This window comes from Megalobrama amblycephala, linkage group LG14 (genome assembly GCF_018812025.1).
Source record: "Megalobrama amblycephala isolate DHTTF-2021 linkage group LG14, ASM1881202v1, whole genome shotgun sequence".
NCBI classification, from domain to species: domain Eukaryota; kingdom Metazoa; phylum Chordata; class Actinopteri; order Cypriniformes; family Xenocyprididae; genus Megalobrama; species Megalobrama amblycephala.
This window is the reverse complement of record NC_063057.1, coordinates 19,591,499-19,614,829: the sequence shown is the minus strand read 5'-3', so window position 1 is coordinate 19,614,829 and position 23,331 is coordinate 19,591,499. Positions and strand designations below refer to the sequence as shown.

The following is a 23,331-nucleotide window of genomic DNA, read 5'->3' as shown; positions in this document are numbered from 1 at the left end:
TTCCTGACAGAACAGGCATAATAATGTAGATGGATGAAATAACATGTAGGGTTTGTATACCGCTCAGCCATTTGGAGTTATGTTGGTCCGTCCTCACTGCGTTCCTTGTGGTCAGGCTCCTGAAAATGGCAGCGTCTGTGCCCATAAAGTCGATGTACATGCCAGAGAACAGCTCCTGATCTAACCAAAGACATAAACACAAATGTGTCCCACAGTTGCTTTATACAGATTTTTTTATGTTCAAGGAAAAACTTTCACTTAAAGATTTTATATATTCTCAAATGAATAGTGATTGTGCTTTCAGTTAATACATTCAGTTGATTTTCAGTTTATTTTGTATATCTACTGCATATAACTGTATGGCTTCTGCTACTGGCTGAACAGATCTGTCTGTTAAATATGAGACATATGGATTTAAATTTCTCTGCGGTGTGCTCTACTAATGACCTGCTCAAATCTCCATTCCCCAAATCTCTCCTTCCTTTCATCAGTCCACTATTCTATCACTTCATCACTCCATCTTGCTTTGGTCAGTGGTTGACATGTACGACTAGGGGCCAAGTGTATGATGGAAATTTGCAGACAGACATCAGACAAAGAAAGCTGCAGGCTGTCATGTCAAGGACCGTCAGTCTTTGGTGCCGTCTAGACGGTTAGGAACTGTTCGACTTAATGGCATAACCACTTAAAACTTTTTCTCATATACAGATGACTTAAAGATGACCTATAGCATATTATATTTAGGTGTGATTTCGTAGGAGAGTATGTGTTTCACTTTCAAACAGTTCTCACGAGGTGTAAACTGAGACATGAGTGCATGTTTGTTTCTGGGATATTATTGTTAAAATTATAATATTGTTAAAATTAAAACCATAAAACTTGATGTTACAGTAGTTTAACTTGATGCACTAAAGTAACTAAAAAAAAAAAAAAAAAAAAAAAAAATACTACAGGTGCTGGTCATATAATTAGAATATCGTGAAAAAGTTCATTTTTTTTATTGTAAATTATTTTTAAAAATGAAACTTTCATATATTCTAGATTCCCTACATGTAAAGTAAAACATTTCAAAAGTTTTTTTTTTTTTTTCTTAATTTTGATGATTAGAGCGTACAGCTCATGAAAGTCCAAAATCCAGTATCTCAAAATATTAGAATATTTCCTAAGATCAATCAAAAAATAGATTTTCAAAACAGAAAAGTTCAAGTTCTTTAAAGTATGTTCATTTGTACACTCAATTCTTGGTCGGCAGCACACATTACAGCAAATGACTTGCTCCTAGCACAAATTACAGCATCAGTGAAGTGTGGCATGGAAGTGATCAGCTTGTGGCACTGCTGAGGCACTATTGAGCCTTCAGATCATCTATATATTGTTGGATCGACTGTTTCTCATCTTTCTCTTGAAAATATCCCATAGATTCAGGTCAGGCATGTTGGCTGGCCAATAAAGCACAGTAATATCATGGTCAGCAAACCACTTGGAAGTGGTTTTTGCACTGTGGGCAGGTGCTAAAGTCCTGCTGGAAAAGGAAATCAGCATCTCCATAAAGCTTGTCAGCAGATGGAAGCATAAAGTGCTCCAAAATCTCCTGGAAGATGGCTGCATTGACTTTGCACTTAATAAAACACAATGGACCAACACCAGCAGACGTCACGCCCCCCCCCCCCCCCCCCCATATCGTGACTAACTTCAGAAACTTCCCACTAGACTTCAAGCAGCTTGGATTCTGTGCCTCTCCAGTCTTCCTTCAGACTCTGGGACCATGATTTCAACATGAAATGCGAAATTTACTTTTATCTGAAAAGAGGACTTTCGACCACTGTTCACTGTCCAGTTCTTTTTCTCCTTAGCCCAGGTAAGATGCTTCTGACGTTGTTTCTGTTTCAGAAGTGGCTTGGTAGTCCTTTTCCTGAAGATGTCTGAGTGTGGTGACTCTTGATGCGCTGACTCCGGCTTCATTCTACTCATTGTGAAGCTCTCCCAAGTGTTTGAATCGGCTTTACTTGACAGTATTCTCAAGCTTGTGGTCATCCCTATTGCTTGTGCACCTTTGCCTACCCAATTTCTTCCTTCTAGTCAACTTTGCATTTAATATGCTTTGATACATCACTCTTTAAACAGCCACAACATACAGTAATGACCTTCTGTCACTTACTCTCTTTGTGGAGGGTGTCAATGATTGTCTCCTGGACCATTGTCAAGTCAGCAGTCTTCCCCATTAGTGTGGTTTCAAAGAACAAGAGATACCCGGAATTTATACTGTAGGGATGGTCATTTAATGAAACTCAAATGTAAATATTCTAATATTTTGAGATACTGGATTTTGGACTTTCATGAGCTGTACGCTCTAATCAACAAATTTAAAAAAAAAAAAAAAAAACTTTTGAAATGTTTTACTTTACATGTAGGGAATCTAGTATAAATGAAAGTTTAATTTTTTAAAATAATTTACAATAAAAAAATTAACTTTTTCACGATATTCTAATTATATGACCAGCACCTGTATGTAGGGGTGTGACGATACACTATATTGGGTTCACAGGAAAGAGAAGAGACAATATTTGAACACTTTTTAAGAAATCTTCAATGACAAAATATAGGATTTTTACTCATTATTTATTCTTTTACTTGACTGAAATTCACAAAATGCAAAACAATGCAGGTGCATTTTGAAATGTTTTAAAAATTGTCTTGTAATGAATGTCACTTCAATTCTACTTTCTGAGTATGAATTATCATATGCAGTAAAACACAACAATATAATGCAAGCACTATAAAAGGTATTTCCACAAACTCAACTACATTATTTTGATATCGCGATCTTTTCACTTAAACAAGAATTATCGCTACATTTTAATATTGCAAGATGTTTTGGCATGAGATCTCACCCCTAATGTAGACATAAAATGAAAACTGACATATAAAATGTAAAAAATATAATAAAAAAAATGTAAAAATATACATATTAATAAAAAATATAATAGTATCTCAATAATACTAAAATTACACTGGTGTGCCATTCTAATGGCCCTCTGGTGTGTGAAAGCATGAGTGTGTGTGTGTAATGTAGCCCAATAGCTGTGTCAACAGCAACCCAACACCAACTAGCCAATTACAGATCAAAGGATTAAGGGGGCGGTACTGAGCGACCCAAAGTTGTCACATCGGAAGGGGAGCAGACACCCACAAAATGTGGGTGTTTGGTAACACTATGGGGTCATGAACAAAGAGATCATAGAGAAAATGTCTTTTAGTAAGTGTGCAAGACAAAATGGCACCTGCGGATAAAGACACAAAAGACGTCAGCACTCACTGAGCATGACTGAGACGGTGTTGACTTGTGGGTTGAAGGAGCACCTCCCTTTCCCTGATTCGGCTCGGGAGGAGATTTGAAACACTTGCTCCTGCCAATGACACCAAAAACACAAAAAAATCTTACATTTCACAGTCACAATGTTATTGCGGTATCAACTATTTCAGATAAACCTGCCCATTAAGCTACATGAATAAACATTAGGGCTGGGCATTGATACAAATTTCAGGATTCGATTTGATTTCGATTCACAAGCTTGGGATTCGATTTGATTTCAAATTGATTCCATATTAATTAATTGCGGCCTATCAAGTACTGTACATGGCAAATTTCCTCAAGATAAAAAATATCTCTTAACTAATTCTGCAAACTATACAGGGATCCCCTGTTGGTACATCACTATAATATTAAAGATTAAAATTAAAATGATTTGTAGACTACTTACATTTAAATTGAATATAAGGAAGTTTTTATAATAATAACGTTATATTGGCAATTATGTTTCTGCTTGTTTTTTTAATATAACATTTTTAATGGTGGCTGTCATAAAAACGTATTTAATATTTAAGAACAGTTTAAATACAATGAATATGCAATATAGTGTGTATATTTAACAAAATTCTCATCTTAAAGGTGCCCTAGAACGTTTTTTCACAAGATGTAATATAAGTCTAAGGTGTCCCCTGAATGTGTCTGTGAAGTTTCAGCTCAAAATACCCCATAGATTTTTTTTTATAAATTTTTTTAACTGCCTATTTTGAGGCATCATTAAATATGCGCCGATTCAGGCTGCTGCCTCTTTAAATCCTCGCGCTCCCCGCCCCCGAGCTCTCGACTATTAAACAGTGTATAAACAAAGTTCACACAGCTAATATAACCCTCAAATGGTTCTTTACAAAATGTTCGTCATGCATACTGCATGCATGCATCAAATCATGTGAGTATAGTATTTATTTGGATGTTTACATTTGATTCTGAATGAGTTTGAGGCTATGCTCCATGGCTAAAGCTAACATTACACACTGTTGGAGAGATTTATAAAGAATGAAGTTGTGTTTATGAATTAAACAGACTGCAAGTGTTTCAAAATGAAAATAACGACAGCTCTTGTCTCCGTGAATACAGTAATAAACGATGGTAACTTTAACCACATTTAACAGTACATTAGCAACATGCTAACGAAACATTTAGAAAGACAATTTACAAATATCACTAAAAATATCATGATATCATGGATCATGTCAGTTATTATCGCTCGTCCTTGCTTGCTTACCTAGTCTGATGATTCAGCTGTGCACAGATCCAGATGTTAATACTGGCTGCCCTTGTGTAATGCCTTGAACATGAGCTGGCATATGCAAATATTGGGGTCATACATATTAATGACCCCGACTGTTACGTAACAGTCGGTGTTATGTTGAGATTCTCCTGTTTTTCGGAGGTCTTTTAAACAAATGAGATTTACATAAGAAGGAGGAAACAATGGTGTTTGAGACTCACTGTATGTCATTTCCATGTACTGAACTCTTGTTATTCAACTATGCCAAGGTAAATTCAATTTTCAATTCTAGGGCACCTTTAAGTAAATCTTTGTAGCTGACTAAGGAGTTTGCGGTCATTGAATGGCTTTTCTGAGGTAAAATGTTAACATTAACATTACTGTTTGTGACTGTTTACAAGCTGTTTTATTGGCGTCTTTTCGCAGTTGAAACACTGATTGGTCGATTACATGAGACATGATATGGATTTTGGTACATTGTACTGTATCTTTCAACATACCTTCTGATGTTCATTCATGTTTATTTTGTGCTATAACAAGTAATAAAACGGAAGAGATGATCCATTCATGTGCTTCGCTTGAACTGAGGACACGTCACATTAAAGAGCTCCAAAATGGTATTTATTGATTGAATTTTGTGATAAAATTGTCAGAATTTTAAAGCTGAGACTTTGTTTCATATCACAAAGCAGAAAGATTATTGAGATTTATTGGATGGGAGGCACGAAGCAAAGTTCATCAAATGAAAACAACATAGACGGAAAGATCAGTTCTTGGGATTTAAGGATTGATAGTTTTTCCCTAAATTGAAAAAGCCTTGCCTGGAATAAGCTGCAAAGTTGACCAGACTTTAGGCTGATAATCAAATCATAGTCTTCATAAATATAAATGATGACTCGGACATATGCTCTTGCTGTCATTTTATCACATTTCCCATCATCAAATCTATTCTCATCTTTCAAGTTGATCTGAAATGTTTCACAGCCAATCTATATAAAAAGATTTCTGAGTAATTTCCGAGCACGCATTTGTGGAGTGGTTTTGGAGAGCTGCCTTTCTTCTTATTGCTTGGACAGACTTGTCCAGATGCTTCCAGGTTTCCGACTACCAGGCCAATCTATCCCCTCCTTTTGTATCGTGATGTTGACCAGTCACGTGAAGTGAGAGAAACCAGAGACGTAGAGAGTCTCCGTCAGGACATACAGCCGCTAGTGGTAGAGCTTCTAATTTATCACAAGGACACGTGTGTTCATTAACTAATGTATTGCCTCTTTACATCACATGCAACTATAGGCAAATAAACAAGTCACATGGTGACTCCAGGGTGGCCCTGTCATTGTTATGTCACAAAGCTACACTGCACACTTTTAAAGGTTATAGGTCACCCCATTCCAGAGTTTTCTGCTCCTGTAATAGTCCAGCTGGTGTGCAGCCAAGAGAGATGGACACGGATGGAGGGTCGAGAGAGTAAAATGCTTTTCAAACAAAAAAAGAATGATAGAAAACAAGCTGCTGGCTTGCAGTACTGCCTCTAATCTCATGTGGTCTCACCTTGTCTCTTCTCTTCATTTTTTTTCTCTTCTCTTTTTTTCTCTTTCTCTAACTATGTATTCTTGTCTCATCTCAACTTGTCTCAATGTTTCTCCTTTAATCTTTAACTTTGTATTCTTGTGTCACGGTTTGTCACCCCTGATCTTATCCCCTCTGGTTCTCAGTTTTTCTTGTCTCATCTCATCTTATCTCCTCTCATCTTGTCTCACCTTATCTCTTGTCTTGTTTTGTTTCACTTTGGTGCATCTTGTCTCAACTCATATCACGTCTTATCTCTTCTATTTTTGCTTAATCTTATCTTAGTCTTGCTTAATCTTAGTCTCATCTCTTCTCATTTAATTTAGTCTTGTCTCATCTTTTCTCATGTTTTCTCCTTTAATCTTCAATACTGTATGTATTCAAGTCTCCTGTTGTGGCTTGTCTCCTCGTCTCATCCCATCGGGATTCGGGTTCTCATTTTTTTCTCATTTTTTTTTTTTTTTTTCTCATTTTTCTTGTCTCAACTCATCTAGTCTCTTCACTTTTTTTCTTCTCTTCCATTTTTGTTTTAATTTAATCTTTTCTTATCTCTAATTTAATTTAATCTTGTCCCATCTCTTCTCTGTATTCTTGTGTGGCAGCTAGTCTCATCTCGTCTCATCTCATCTGGTTCTCGTCTCATGTCTTTTCTCTTCTTGTTTTTTCTTGTTTCGACTAGTCTCGTCTTATCTCGTCTCTTGTCTTGTTTCAACTAGTTTTGTCTCATCTAACCTTGTCTTATCTCTTATCTTGTTTCGACTAGTCTCATCTCACCTTGTCTTATCTCGTTTCTTGTCTTGTTTCAACTAGTCTCATCTCATCTCACCTCGTCTTATCTCATCTCTTGTTTTGTTTTGACTAGTCTCATCTTATCTCTTCTCGTCTTGTTTCAACTGGTCTCATCTCACCTTGTTATATACCTTGTTATCTCACCTTGTCTTATCTTGTCTCTTGTTTTGTTTCGACTAGTCTCGTCTTATCTCTTCTCGTCTTGTTTCGACTAATCTCATCTCACCTTGTTATATACCTTGTTATCTCACCTTGCCTTATCTTGTCTCTTGTCTTGTTTTGACTAGTCTCATCTTATCTCACCTTGTCTTATCTTGTCTTTTGTCTTGTTTTGGCTAGTCTCATCTTATCTCACCTTGTCTTATCTTGTCTCTTGTCTTGTTTTGGCTAGTCTCATCTTATCTCACCTTGTCTTATCTTGTCTCTTGTCTTGTTTTGACTAGTCTCATCTTATCTCACCTTGCCTTATCTTGTCTCTTGTCTTGTTTTGACTAGTCTCATCTTATCTCACCTTGCCTTATCTTGTCTTTTGTCTTGTTTTGGCTAGTCTCATCTTATCTCACCTTGTCTTATCTTGTCTCTTGTCTTGTTTTGACTAGTCTCATCTTATCTCACCTTGCCTTATCTTGTCTCTTGTCTTGTTTTGGCTAGTCTCATCTTATCTCACCTTGTCTTATCTTGTCTCTTGTCTTGTTTTGGCTAGTCTCATCTTATCTCACCTTGTCTTATCTTGTCTCTTGTCTTGTTTTGACTAGTCTCATCTTATCTCACCTTGCCTTATCTTGTCTCTTGTCTTGTTTTGGCTAGTCTCATCTTATCTCACCTTGTCTTATCTTGTCTTTTGTCTTGTTTTGGCTAGTCTCATCTTATCTCACCTTGTCTTATCTTGTCTCTTGTCTTGTTTTGACTAGTCTCATCTTATCTCACCTTGCCTTATCTTGTCTCTTGTCTTGTTTTGCCTAGTCTCATCTTATCTCAACTTGTCTTATCTTGTCTTTTGTCTTGTTTTGACTAGTCTCATCTTATCTCACCTTGTCTTATCTTGTCTCTTGTCTTGTTTTGACTAGTCTCATCTTATCTCACCTTGCCTTATCTTGTCTCTTGTCTTGTTTTGCCTAGTCTCATCTTATCTCAACTTGTCTTATCTTGTCTTTTGTCTTGTTTTGACTAGTCTCATCTTATCTCACCTTGTCTTATCTTGTCTCTTGTCTTGTTTTGACTAGTCTCATCTTATCTCACCTTGTCTTATCTTGTCTCTTGTCTTGTTTTGACTAGTCTCATCTTATCTCACCTTGTCTTATCTTGTCTTTTGTCTTGTTTTGACTAGTCTCATCTTATCTCACCTTGTCTTATCTTGTCTCTTGTCTTGTTTTGACTAGTCTCATCTTATCTCACCTTGCCTTATCTTGTCTCTTGTCTTGTTTTGCCTAGTCTCATCTTATCTCAACTTGCCTTATCTTGTCTTTTGTCTTGTTTTGACTAGTCTCATCTTATCTCACCTTGTCTTATCTTGTCTCTTGTCTTGTTTTGACTAGTCTCATCTTATCTCACCTTGTCTTATCTTGTCTCTTGTCTTGTTTTGACTAGTCTCATCTTATCTCACCTTGTCTTATCTTGTCTTTTGTCTTGTTTTGGCTAGTCTCATCTTATCTCACCTTGTCTTATCTTGTCTCTTGTCTTGTTTTGACTAGTCTCATCTTATCTCACCTTGCCTTATCTTGTCTCTTGTCTTGTTTTGCCTAGTCTCATCTTATCTCAACTTGTCTTATCTTGTCTTTTGTCTTGTTTTGACTAGTCTCATCTTATCTCACCTTGTCTTATCTTGTCTCTTGTCTTGTTTTGGCTAGTCTCATCTTATCTCACCTTGTCTTATCTTGTCTCTTGTCTTGTTTTGACTAGTCTCATCTTATCTCACCTTGCCTTATCTTGTCTCTTGTCTTGTTTTGGCTAGTCTCATCTTATCTCACCTTGTCTTATCTTGTCTTTTGTCTTGTTTTGGCTAGTCTCATCTTATCTCACCTTGTCTTATCTTGTCTCTTGTCTTGTTTTGACTAGTCTCATCTTATCTCACCTTGCCTTATCTTGTCTCTTGTCTTGTTTTGCCTAGTCTCATCTTATCTCAACTTGTCTTATCTTGTCTTTTGTCTTGTTTTGACTAGTCTCATCTTATCTCACCTTGTCTTATCTTGTCTCTTGTCTTGTTTTGACTAGTCTCATCTTATCTCACCTTGTCTTATCTTGTCTCTTGTCTTGTTTTGACTAGTCTCATCTTATCTCACCTTGTCTTATCTTGTCTCTTGTCTTGTTTTGACTAGTCTAATCTTATCTCACCTTGTCTTGTCTCGTCTCTTGTCTCCTTGTTTTTTCTTGTTTTCACTAGTTTCGTCTCATCTCACCTTGTCTCATCTCTTGTCTTGTTTTGACTAGTCTCATCTCACCTTGTCTCATCTCGTGTCTTGTTTTGACTAGTCTCATCTTATCTCACCTCGTCTTATCCCGTCTCTTGCCTTGTTTCAACTAGTCTCATCTCAGCTTGTCTTTTCTCGTCTCTTGTCTCCTTGTTTTTTCTTGTTTTGACTAGTTTCGTCTCATCTCACCTTGTCTCGTCTCTTGTCTTGTTTAGACTAGTCTTGTCTCATCTAATCTCACCTCATCTTATCTTGTCTCATCTTGTTTCGACTAGTCTTGTCTAATCTCACCTCTTCTTATCTCGTCTCTTGCCTTGTTTCAACTAGTCTCATCTCACCTTGTCTCATCTCTTGTCTTGTTTCGATTAGACTCATCTAATCTCACCTCATCTTATCTCGTCTCTTGCCTTGTTTCAACTAGTCTCATCTAACCTTGTCTTTTCTCGTCTCTTGTCTCCTTGTTTTTTCTTATGACTAGTTTCGTCTCATCTCACCTTGTCTCGTCTCTTGTCTTGTTTAGACTAGTCTTGTCTCATCTCACCTCATCTTATCTTGTCTCTTGTCTTGTTTCAACTAGTTTCATCTCATCTCACCTTGTCTTATCTCGTCTCTTGTCTTGTTTAGACTAGTCTCGTCTCATCTCACCTTGTCTTTTCATCTCTTGTCTGGTTTCAACTAGTCTTGTCTTATCTCGTCTCTTGTCTTGTTTCAACTAGTCTTGTCTTATCTCGTCTCTTGTCCTGTTTCAATTAGTCTTGTCTTATCTCGTCTCTTGTCTGGTTTCAACTAGTCTTGTCTTATCTCGTCTTGTTTCAACTAGTCTTGTCTTACCTTGTCTCTTGTCTTGTTTCAACTAGTCTCGTCTCATCTCACCATGTCTTATCTCATCTTTTGACTCTTCTTGTTTTGTTTGTATTGCTCTCCTCTCAATTGGCATGTCTTGTCTCATCTCAAGTAGTTTCTTCTCTCTTTTTTGACCTCTAACTACCCTCATTCTCATGTCATAGGATGGATGATGTATGACTTTACTTTACAAACACATTTTACCAGGAAATTAGGGTAATGGCCTACTGTCCATTTTCCAATACAACATTTTAGAAATCTGAAGCAAATGTATTAAAAGTTAAGGTGAAACTGAACTAAATCAGAGCGTCTGAATGCTTTTCATTAGCGAGTGTAAACTGACCTCAGGACGCCTGCCACGGTTAACATATGAACACACTGGGCTGTAGGCTCCACTGCCGCAGATGAACAGATGCGTCCTGTTATAAGGCTGGATCACTCGTAAGAAGTTTCCACATCCATGCTGAGGAGAACAAAAGAAACACAGATCATTGCCTTTGATCCTAAAAGTTATACTAAATTTAAAAATGTTATAGTCCTTTATTGCTGATTCTATTAGAAAGAGGAATTTTTTTCATTTTGAAAACTGAAAATGCCAATTAAAATCAAGATGACTTGTATTGATCCAAATCTATAATTCATGAAGTGAAGTTTATATAGGTCAGGAATTCAAGGCCTATTCAAGGAATCCAGGAAACCCAAATTAAAGTATCGCCAAACCAACTGCACATGATCCAGACCAGAAAAAGAGTAAGAGAGGGATGAGTTGTAAAAAGAAAAGCGCCAGGGGAGCAGTTAGGAACTTGGCGAAGTGTGTCAAAACAGCAGCTGCATGAGCTCTCGGTTAGCATGTGCGCACACAGGCCCTTCATGAGTAACTTCAGAAAAATAACAGCACACACCCCACCGTCCACTCCTCCCTTTGACGTGTTTGTCATTAATACTTCTTTTTCTGTGGCACATATCAACATTATCCTCTTCTGGCTTGTATTCACGGTACGAAACATTTTTCTTCCGCAAAGGTGAAAAGACATCTTGACAGCTTACGGTTCATGTATAGACCAGGCAGAATTAACAAGAGCGAGCTCTATAAACACATCTTAATATCATTTACAGCTTTGTTAAAGAAATGCCTCAGTGTTTCCGAAACTATGCAGATGGTTTTGGATGATGTGAGGTCACGTGCTGCCGCTCCTGTGGCTGCTGTTGATCCTATCGGGGAGAGGGATGGGGTATATTCCTGTACGGAGAGGAAACCTAACAACCTGACAAGGGGCAACATTACAGATCCATAGATACAAATGAAACGTCAGGGGAAATATGTGGCGCAAACCCTAGTTTAAACACGCACACACATCGATATAGGAAAACAGACTCTAGGAAGGGCTCAAATACAAATATTTGTCTGAAGCAGTGCAGGAAGGCTGAGCTGCATATTTCACTATGCAGGGATCATACAAGGTGCTTAAGGTGCTTGAAGTACTTGAATTTGACTTTTTGAAATTTAAGTCCTGGAAAACCTGAAAAAAAAACCAGCCATATTTATGAAAAGGTAGTTGAAAAGTGCTTTAATGTTTGAAAGACAATATATATGAAATTATTGTTTAATTTTTCAATAAAACACAAATGCATTCAAATTGACACTGCAGCCCATCTGATAGTCAGCCATTTCACATGACTATAAGCGTGATATTGCTAATACATTTGCAAGTATATGATACAGCTTTTAGGGTAATTATATATTTGTGGAAAAAATCGTTCCAGAATGAATCAGAATTTTTTTTTTAATGAATGGTCAACTAATTCAGTCTTAAAGTCAATTTCTTGCCGTTACCTACTGGCATAACTATGTAACCTGCACTGAAGTTGTTGATAAACCCCCATCATTAATATACAGACCATTTCTCAATACCAAGTATGCCAACATTATAATACAAATTATTATTGATTGAACAATAGTAGCCATTATAATCTCCTTAAATTTATATATATATATATATATATATATATATATATATATATATATATATATATATATATATATATACATTTTTTTTAATTTTTTTTTTATTTTTCCTTTCGAACTGTAAAATTAATGCCAGAATGCAAAAAGGAAAAAAAAAAAATTGTAAAAAATATACTTCATTTTCTTTCTTTCTCTTTGTTTATTTTGGTCTTTTCCATTTTTCCGGTCATTCTTTGTTTGTTTGAAATGCAGGTGTGCCTGAATTTCCCATATTTGTTCCAGGTAAATGCAATTAAAGTATACTTTACAATATTTCATTTCATAATTGATTACCAATGCACATGTAAATTCCTGTGTTTTTCATTAGTACGTGAGATACCAGTTTAAAATGATCATTAGCATCTGGCATTTGTGGCAAGTGTGTTAAGTACAATATTTTTCTTTGACCAGCTGAGAACATTGGTCCATTCTCATTTTACTTTATTCTAACACATGTAATTAATGACACATTGTGACCTCCCATTGCGCTACAGACAACATCTAGAGACAGCTTTTACTCATGGGCACTGGGGCAAGAACCATCTGTTTCTGATCCAGCCATGACTGATAGAAATTGGAATAATAATACTTTATTTGGAATAAACTCATGCATCTGTTCCTGATCCAACCATAACAGTTAAAATTCAAGGTATAAACTCTGATTTAGAATCAGCTCATGTTTGGTGCTCTTTTGATTGATTTGGGACAAGTTTAATTGCTTTGATTGTAAGGAGAATAATGCTTGCGAAAACAGCTCACTGGATGATCACTTCACCAAGCAACAGACAAATAGGATCTGAATCAAGAATGCTGCTGCTGCTGTGAATCAGAGGCATAAAAAAGCTGGGCAGCTATAACATGCCAGGAGTTTAAAAGTGTCATTGGTCTTACTGTGGGGTCTTTGCCAGCCATCTGACACTCCTCGACCTTACTGGTGGATGCCGGCCAGAAGATCTGATAAAAAAGAGAAAAAACAATAAGAGGATAGCAATGAGAGATTTATGTAATTAGCCAATTTATTGATCATATTTAATCAATAGTTGCCATTTTTTTTATGACAATTGATGTCAAACCTGGTATAAAATGTCTTGATGCACCATATTTGAATATATGCAACCGCAAATGAGATTTAGGAGCTGTGAAAAAAAATGTTTACACTACCATTCAAAACTTTGAGTTTGGGTTTAGGTTTATATACAGTGGGTACGGAAAGTATTCAGACCCCCTTAAATTTTTCACTCTTTGTTATATTGCAGCCATTTGCTAAAATCATTTAAGTTCATTTTTTTTCCTCATTAATGTACACACAGCACCCCATATTGACAGAAAAACACAGAATTGTTGACATTTTAGCAGATTTATTAAAAAAGAAAAACTGAAATATCACATGGTCCTAAGTATTAAGACCCTTTGCTCAGTATTTAGTAGAAGCACCCTTTTGATCTAATACAGCCATGAGTCTTTTTGGGAAAGATGCAACAAGTTTTTCACATCTGGATTTGGGGATCCTCTGCCATTCCTCCTTGCAGATCCTCTCCAGTTCTGTCAGGTTGGATGGTGAACGTTGGTGGACAGCCATTTTTAGGTCTCTCCAGAGATGCTCAATTGGGTTTAAGTCAGGGCTCTGGCTGGGCCATTCAAGAACAGTCACGGAGTTGTTGTGAAGCCACTCCTTTGTTATTTTAGCTGTGTGCTTAGGGTCATTGTCTTCTTGGAAGGTAAACCTTCGGCCCAGTCTGAGGTCCTGAGCACTCTGGAGAAGGTTTTCGTCCAGGATATCCCTGTACTTGGCCGCATTCATCTTTCCCTTGATTGCAACCAGTTGTCCTGTCCCTGCAGCTGAAAAACACCCCCACAGCATGATGCTGCTACCACCATGCTTCACTGTTGGTTTTCTCCACACATACCGCTTAGAATTAAGGCCAAAAAGTTCTATCTTGGTCTCATCAGACCAGAGAATCTTATTTCTCACCATCTTGGCAAACTCCATGCGGGTTTTCATGTGTCTTGCACTGAGGAGAGGCTTCCGTTGGGCCACTCTGCTATAAAACCCCGACTGGTGGAGGGCTGCAGTGATGGTTGACTTTCTACATCTTTCTCCCATCTCCCGACTGCATCTCTGGAGCTCAGCCACAGTGATCTTTGGGTTCTTCTTTACCTCTCTCACCAAGGCTCTTCTCCCCCGATAGCTCAGTTTGGCAGGACAGCCAGCTCTAGGAAGGGTTCTGGTCGTCCCAAATGTCTTCCATTTAAGGATTATGGAGGCCACTGTGCTCTTAGGAACCTTAAGTGCAGCAGAAATTTTTTTGTAACCTTGGCCAGATCTGTGCCTTGCCACAATTCTGTCTCTGAGCTCTTCAGGCAGTTCCTTTGACCTCATGATTCTCATTTGCTCTGACATGCACTGTGAGCTGTAAGGTCTTATATAGACAGGTGTGTGGCTTTCCTAATCAAGTCCAATCAGTATAATCAAACACAGCTGGACTCAAATGAAGGTGTAGAACCATCTCAAGGATGATCAGAAGAAATGGACAGCACCAGAGTTAAATATATGAGTGTCACAGCAAAGGGTCTGAATACTTAGGACCATGTGATGTTTCAGTTTTTCTTTTTTAATAAATCTGCAAAAATGTCAACAATTCTGTGTTTTTCTGTCAATATGGGGTGCTGTGTGTACATTAATGAGGAAAAAAAAATGAACTTAAATGATTTTACCAAATGGCTGCAATATAACAAAGAGTGAAAAATTTAAGGGGGTCTGAATACTTTCCGTACCCACTGTATATATATATATATATATATATATATATATATATATATATATATATATATATATATAAGAAATTAATACTTTTATTCAGCAAGGTTATGTTAAATTGATCAAAAGTGACTAAAGACTAAAGAAAAAATCTATTTCAAATAAATGTAGTTCTTTTGAACTTTATATTCATCAGAGCATCCTGAAACAAAAAAAAAACTAAAATATCCACAAAAATATTAAACACAACCATTTCCAATATACTACAGGTTTCTTGAGCAGCTAATCTGCATATTAGAATGATTTCTGAAGGATCATGTGACACTGAAGACACTAAAAATTAAGCTTCGCATCAGAGGAATAATTGACACTTTATATATTAAAATAGAAAAAGGTTAGTTAAATTGTAATGTTTCACAATATTACTGTTTCTACTATATTTTTCATTCAAAAAAAGAGGCTTTGGTGAGAATAAGAGATTAAAAAAAACGTAATTTTTACTGACCTTAAACTTAAACTTTTGACCTTACAGAAAGCTTGGCTTCAAATATAGAATCATAAAATGCTTATATGGCACATTTGTGTTTTTTTTTTTGTTGTTTTTGGTCATTAACAGCCATAGTCACCTTTTAACATATGGGCAAAAGCAGCCTGGACATTATGCAAAATTTCTCTTTTTTCGTGTTTCATTGAAAAAAAGTTAGTTACTATAAATATCCACTTTAAAGCCTAGGAGTTATTCGGCAATCACAAGCTCTAAAAGAAAACACAAATCATGCTGTATTGTACTCAGACCTAAGGCTTTTTACTGGCGAACTCATGTGATTCGGGTTGAATCACCCTGCAGGATAGATGGGCAGCACAGACCAGCAGAATGCAATGAATCTTAAGTTTTGCCAGCCTTAGTTGGAAAAGGAAAGATAAACTTCCTTAATTTGTGCCAGTTGTGTTCAATCTGTCTCCTCAAGAGCCAGCACTGTTTAACCAAACTGCATCCCCCCCATTTGTCAAATGAGATGTGAAAGAAGAAATGTGGTCGCCATTGGTTTCTACAGCTGCAGAACTGTTGTTGATATAGAGGGGTTTTGACTGCTCTCTCACCTTCAGCGTGGTCTGGCTGATGTTATTGATGTCCATCGAGAGAACATGGTCCTTGCAGCCCACGTACATGCGGTCCTGATCCTCATCCATGAAAAGAATCCTGTAGTCCATGGCCTTCTCAGACAAAGTGTAGTGCTCAAAGGACTGGGTTTTCTGTAATTCTGTAACGCGAACACAGAAATGTTCTTTGCATTAATATGAGTGAGGTTTTGGTGTTTACTTGCACTGCTGACAATGATGAGGCTGCTGAACCCTGATCCTATTCCAGAACACGCACACATATACAGAGATGCAAGGCCCTTCACCATACCATCAAAGTCTCTCTAATGAAGACCAAACTCATGAATATTCATTGTTGTTTCTCATTAGCCATTCACTAATGTATAGAGAAGTGGAGGCCACATTGATACCCTCCTCCTCATCTTTATCCTCTTTTAACACTTTTCTAAAGCCACCCCTCCTTATTTTTCTCTTCAATGTCCATATAACTCCTTCCAGTTCCAATTAAAGTCACATTTCTCTTATCCACGGCCACTTTCCTTTCACATTTATGCTTCTTATCCTCAAATAAAGAGCCTATGATCACAAAACCAGCCCAATTCCCCATTTCCCACCTTCCTTAGTGGATCTCGTGACAAATAACTCCATCCCCTGCTTCCTATTCAAACCAGCACATCCAAAGCAGGATTGGGCAAAATTAGGAATTTAATTATATATATATATATATATATATATATATATATATATATATATATATATATATATATATATATATATATATATATGTTCAAAAGACATTCTGATTATTCTAAAGATTTCTCAGAAAGCACCCAGCAAACAAGACAAAGTGAAGATAGTCTCCCCAGGCTCTCTGACGAACATTGACAGTAGACAGCATGTCTCACCAGACTATTATGGGATTATATTAGTGGAGAGGGCCTTGTCAAACTTGTCATTCTAACGTGGATTTAATAAAGTGAGGCGCGGAGGGCAACAGATTGCATCAACCAGGCTTCAAAGCACTACGGATAGCATCTCCGTAAGATAAGAGTGGCATTATTCCTGCTCAAGGAGCTCATCAGGGCGAGACTGCGTCGTGCTGAGAGCATGAGAACTAGACAGGAACGAAGATGTGACGTTGAAGAATAAATGTATGAGGAAGCAGATGTGTGGAAATAAGTATTAAATAAAATGCCTCAAAAGAGGGAGCGAAAGAGAGAAATCCCACTTCTGGTTTGGTTTCAGGAGACTAATTAGAAACATGCAGCTTCTGTAACCTCAGACAGAAATCATAAAATCCCATTTCACCCCATTCAGCAGACTCGTGCCATTAAAGACTTTCAGAAAGATTTTCTTTTTAGAAAATTGTTGTTTGGTGAGCCTTTAATTTCAGGATATTTCAGCTTCTGTTTTAGGTTTGTTATAACATAGTAAAAATGTGTTGCTCATAACTAAAGGTTAAGTTTCTTTCTTAACCATGCGTGCTGCACAAAATATTTCCCAGATGTTACATTTTAAAGGCCCATTCACAACAATGTATAGTTATAATTAGGGATGCACCGATACCATTTTTTAAGAACCGAGTACTCGCCGATACCAATGCCTATACATTTATTAATTTCTCTCTCTCTCTCTGTCTTTTTTTTTTTTTTTTTTTTTTTTTGGTGATATTGCAGTTTTCAAGCATAACACAGTGAGACTAATGAATGTAGGACAGCTTCTTTATTATTACTCTAATGAAAAAAGTAATCATTTTTATATGCTTGTCACAAACTTAAAGAACAAAAATTTCACAGTGTCCAATAACCTTCAAAGGGCATAATTACCAATATATATAATTGTTGTTATATAAAAATAAATTTACAAACAAATTACAAACAATACAACAAATACTATAGAGATACAAATTAAATAAACTTGTTTTTCAGATACAGTAGGTTTATTTACCATGTATACATTTATTTAACATCTTTTTTGTTTTATTAACATTAATGACAAATATAGGCTACGGTCCCTTTAAGACCGAATCCATGGATACTGATACACATCTTGTTTTCACCCAAATGTTTACGTCCACTTAAGCCATAACTGACTGTATTTACGCGAGATACTACACACGATGGACGTTTTGACAACTATGTGTGAATTTGACCATTCAGGCGCAAGGAGAACTGATCGCGCGCAAGAAAGGGAGAGCGCGCGTGCGAGAGAGAGTGCGTTTGGTTTGTGTCATTCAGCGTGATTCCGCCTATCCCGCCTTCACTAATCGATAACGAATTGTGATTGAAAGCATGCAGTTCGCAATGTACGTGTTGTCATCATTAATTTTGAAGTATTTCCACACCTCTGAGGCTGACATTGTTTCTGCTGCTGCCGCCGGTGTCTCTGTGCACGGAAAATTCTGTAAGTTACGTCACGTGAGGTATCAGTCTTTGGTATCCTGGGCATTTTTACAAGTACGAGTACAAATACATGAGCTTGGTATCGGTATCGGTGCATCCCAAGTTATAATAACTATATTAGCATGCACACCAACAAAAAATAACTCTAAGAGATGTTGACTGAATATAACGGCATAAGTGCTGTCAATGTTTTTAAGGTATGGTTGCTAGGTGAATTTGTTTTGGAGCCTTCAGAAAACTTTAACTCGATTTTTCTCAAAATTGACTTTGCTGTCTCTTTTGACTTCAAACAGGTGTAGCTCAGTTATTTTTTGTTGGATTCCAACAAATCATCCATCTTTTTATTGCGACTCATTTTGACAGCACGGGTCACATATGTAAAAGACCAAGACTCTATCTTCACAGCTCCTGGTTCTGGAAAATATTGAGAAGGGTCAAGAACGGAACTTTTTAATTGCCTTTGATTAGCACTTGAATCCCTAAAGACTGATCACCTCACAATTGTCGAAATTTAACTAAATTAGATCTTCTAAAGAAGGAAAACTTTAATATTATTTTTTGCTGGGTTCTAAGTCACATTGGACTGACTGGTAATGAGAGAGAACACGGCTGCCAGGGATGTGCTAGACCTGGAAATATCTGACTGTCAAACACCACCTTCTGATTTTAGACCAGTAATTAACTTATACATCACTAACAAGTGGCAGAAAGAACAGGACGAAAATAAAAATAATAAACTGTATGAAATAAACCCCAGTATAAAAAGAAGTATCTTCCATAACTTCAAATCAAGACATGACCAAGTCGTCTTCACTAGGTGCAGACTGGGTCACTCAAGACTTACCCATGGGTTTTTATTGATAAGCGAAGTTCCTCCTTTATGTCTCTTGTGTCAAGTTCATTTGACTGTTAAACATATTGTAATTTTTATGATACTTCTAGAAAACGCTTTTATTCAGAAACATGTTTGCATGGAATATTTCAAAATGTATCACCCGAATGTACAAACCAGATTCCAAAAAAGTTGGGACACTGTACAAATTGTGAATAAAAAAGGAATGCAATAATTTACAAATCTCATAAACTTATATTTTATTCACAATAGAATATAGATAACATATCAAATGTTGAAAGTGAGACATTTTGAAATGTCATGCCAAATATTGGCTCATTTTGGATTTCATGAGAGCTACACATTCCAAAAAAGTTGGGACAGGTAGCAATAAGAGGCCCGAAAAGTTAAATGTACATATAAGGAACATCTGGAGGACCAATTTGCAACTTATTAGGTCAAATGGCAACATGATTGGGTATAAAAAGAGCCTCTCAGAGTGGCAGTGTCTCTCAGAAGTCAAGATGGGCAGAGGATTCACCAATTCCCCCAATGCTGCGGCGAAAAATAGTATCAGAATATCAATATCAGAAAGGAGTTTCTCAGAGAAAAATTGCAAAGAGTTTGAAGTTATCATCATCTACAGTGCATAATATCATCCAAAGATTCAGAGAATCTGGAACAATCTCTGTGCGTAAGGGTCAAGGCTGGAAAACCATACTGGATGCCTGTGATCTTCGGGCCCTTAGACGGCACTGCATCACATACAGGAATGCTACTGTAATGGAAATCACAACATGGGCTCAGGAATACTTCCAGAAAACATTGTCGGTGAACACAATCCACCGTGCCATTCGCCGTTGCCGGCTAAAACTCTATAGGTCAAAAAAGAAGCCATATCTAAACATGATCCAGAAGCGCAGGCGTTTTCTCTGGGCCAAGGCTCATTTAAAATGGACTGTGGCAAAGTGGAAAACTGTTCTGTGGTCAGACGAATCAAAATTTGAAGTTCTTTTTGGAAAACTGGGACGCCATGTCATCCGGACTAAAGAGGACAAGGACAACCCAAGTTGTTATCAGCGCTCAGTTCAGAAGCCTGCATCTCTGATGGTATGGGGTTGCATGAGTCCGTGTGGCATGGGCAGCTTACACATCTGGAAAGGCACCATCAATGCTGAAAGGTATATCCAAGTTCTAGAACAACATGCTCCCATCCAGACGTCGTCTCTTTCAGGGAAGACCTTGCATTTTCCAACATGACAATGCCAGACCACATACTGCATCAATTACAACATCATGGCTGCGTAGAAGAAGGATCCGGGTACTGAAATGGCCAGCCTGCAGTCCAGATCTTTCACCCATAGAAAACATTTGGCGCATCATAAAGAGGAAGATGCGACAAAGAAGACCTAAGACAGTTGAGCAACTAGAAGCCTGTATTAGACAAGAATGGGACAACATTCCTATTCCTAAACTTGAGCAACTTGTCTCCTCAGTCCCCAGACGTTTGCACACTGTTATAAAAAGAAGAGGGGATGCCACACAGTCATAAGCATGGCCTTGTCCCAACTTTTTTGAGATTTGTTGATGCCATGAAATTTAAAATCAACTTATTTTTCCATTAAAATGATACATTTTCTCAGTTTAAACATTTGATATGTCATCTATGTTGTATTCTGAATAAAATATTGAAATTTGAAACTTCCACATCATTGACTTCTGTTTTTATTCACAATTTGTACAGTGTCCCAACTTTTTTGGAATCGGGTTTGTATTTTATGTTACACTGAAATGTTTTATATAATAATGTAAATTTTATGGATTATAATATTGATGTTTGTGTTTGCCATGTAAATAGCCATGATGCTAACATGCCAACATCCATTGTTGGATCTGACTTTCATTTTTTGTCTCTCTTTCTAAAAGAATTTCTAATGTAGTCAAGTAAAAGACTACACAGTGGGAAGCATTCACAAGACCTTCCCACCCCGTGGATAAACAGACACACGTTCCCCCTCTCGGGAGGATTGTGTGGTGTTTTGTGTCCTCCTGTCCTGACCCCTGAGCTCTGAAAAACACGAATCATTCTCAGAGCTATGGACACATGTCTAAGTCAACATTCCCAACTGACAGGTGCTATCACACCTGTTAATAATGTGATTAAGCAAAATGCTGTAGTTTATTTCATATTTGGGTTTTCAGAAGAAAATACAACAGACCTATGATCTAATTTACTCTAAATGTAAAATAATATTTTACTTAAAGCCAAAGGTCACTTAGCACATTTCTCAGTTAGGGCAGACAGAGGGTACATCCCTATCCACATGCTTATACTACATGCCCTATATATGCTTATATAGTATGCACTTCACTAGAGATGGGAAAATTTATACTTTTGAGTGTGTGAGAATTGCCTATTCTAGTCTTGTATTTTATTTATTATGAATAGTACAGGTATGTAAATTGGGATGCAACAAGAGATTTGTGCCTGAAAAACATTTTTGGCTAAACTAACGAGTTGTTTGAATGATAAATCCTACATTGAAATTGTACTTACTAACAAGCTGAATTATGCTTTTGAGCAAGTATTTGAAAGTCATATTTTATTATTTTTACATTTCCGTCCATTTTTCTAGGCAGATTCTCCCCAGGTAGCCTGAGTTAGTTAGATGGCACTTATGCAATGCAGTTTTCAAATTGTGCCAGGCCAGTTGGATTAGGATCAAGGCTTTGACTGCGTCAATGGAGAACATTCATCTTATTGTTTATGAGCCACTGCAGTGTTAATTTGGCCCTGTGTTTCCTGAACTGTCTGCAAAGCTGGAAGTTGCACATCACAGAGAAATACTGACTGATCATTGCATCATACTGCAAGAGAAGCTGGCAGCTTCATGAAAATGAGACTTTATTAGGATCTGAATGCTTTAAAAGGCGATGTGCTTATATTCCATGTGGATAATAGGATTACATAATGTATTTGGACACTGTCCTCAAAAAAAAAAACGACCCTATAGGTCGTTTTTCAAGCACCTTATTACGACCTGTATTAATGTTTTAAAGTCATGCACCCTCTAGCTGGCGTAAAATAATGACGGTGTCGTGTTACCTCTGTCGTCATGAAATGACGTATAACTGTTGTTACCAATCAAAATGCGTGTTCATTTAAATGCCATGTGTGGACTTTTACACCATTTCTCCTATTTCCATTTAGCAAAACTAATTTTTTTATTAATGACTACACCCACCCCATCCCTAAACCTACCCGTAGTGATTTATAGTGCATATACACTATCGAACCCACGATCGCATGATCACATGATTGCATATTGTTATATATTGCAATGCTCTGCCAATTGAGCTACGCGAAACCTGAAATATGACACAGATAAAAGGGAACAATGCATTAAAATGAAAATTTCCTGTTGTTGATAGGGGCGCAACTTTAGCAATCGCTCCAATGGGTTGTATTTCATGAATTAAAATGAAAGTGTCCTGTTGTCGATAGGGGCGCAACTTTAGCAATCGCTCCTATGGGTTGTATTTCATGAATTAAAATGAAAGTGTCCTGTTGTCGATAGGGGCGCAACTTTAGCAAATCGCTCCTATGGGTTGTATTTCATGAATTAAAATGAAAGTGTCCTGTTGTCGATAGGGGCGCAACTTTAGCAATCGCTCCTATGGGTTGTATTTCATGAATTAAAATGAAAGTGTCCTGTTGTCGATAGGGGCGTAACTTTAGCAAACGCTCCTATGGGTCGTATTTCATGAATTAAAATGAAAGTGTCCTGTTGTCGATAGGGGCGTAACTTTAGTAAACGCTCCTATGGGTCGTATTTCATGAATTAAAATGAAAGTGTCCTGTTGTCAATAGGGGCGCAACTTTAGTAAACGCTCCTATGGGTCGTATTTCATGAATTAAAATGAAATCGTCCTGTTGTCAATAGGGGCGCAACTTTAGTAAACGCTCCTATGGGTCGTATTTCAGAGAAGTGACAAATGACCTATATAGGCGTATTGGTTGGAGAACAT

General features: G+C 37.2%; 1 protein-coding gene across 1 annotated transcript in view; it reads right to left on the bottom strand.

Moving 5' to 3' along the window:
- The window catches only part of sema3c (sema domain, immunoglobulin domain (Ig), short basic domain, secreted, (semaphorin) 3C), a 71,312-nt gene that overhangs the window by 26,458 nt on the left and 21,523 nt on the right, over positions 1-23,331 (bottom strand). The window contains exons 2-6 of the mRNA XM_048155090.1: positions 16,069-16,229; positions 13,101-13,163; positions 10,548-10,667; positions 3,317-3,407; positions 61-180 (exon numbers count right to left, since the gene is read on the bottom strand). Coding sequence (XP_048011047.1) covers positions 61-180; positions 3,317-3,407; positions 10,548-10,667; positions 13,101-13,163; positions 16,069-16,229 — 555 coding nt within the window. The remainder of the gene's footprint in view (positions 1-60; positions 181-3,316; positions 3,408-10,547; positions 10,668-13,100; positions 13,164-16,068; positions 16,230-23,331) is intronic.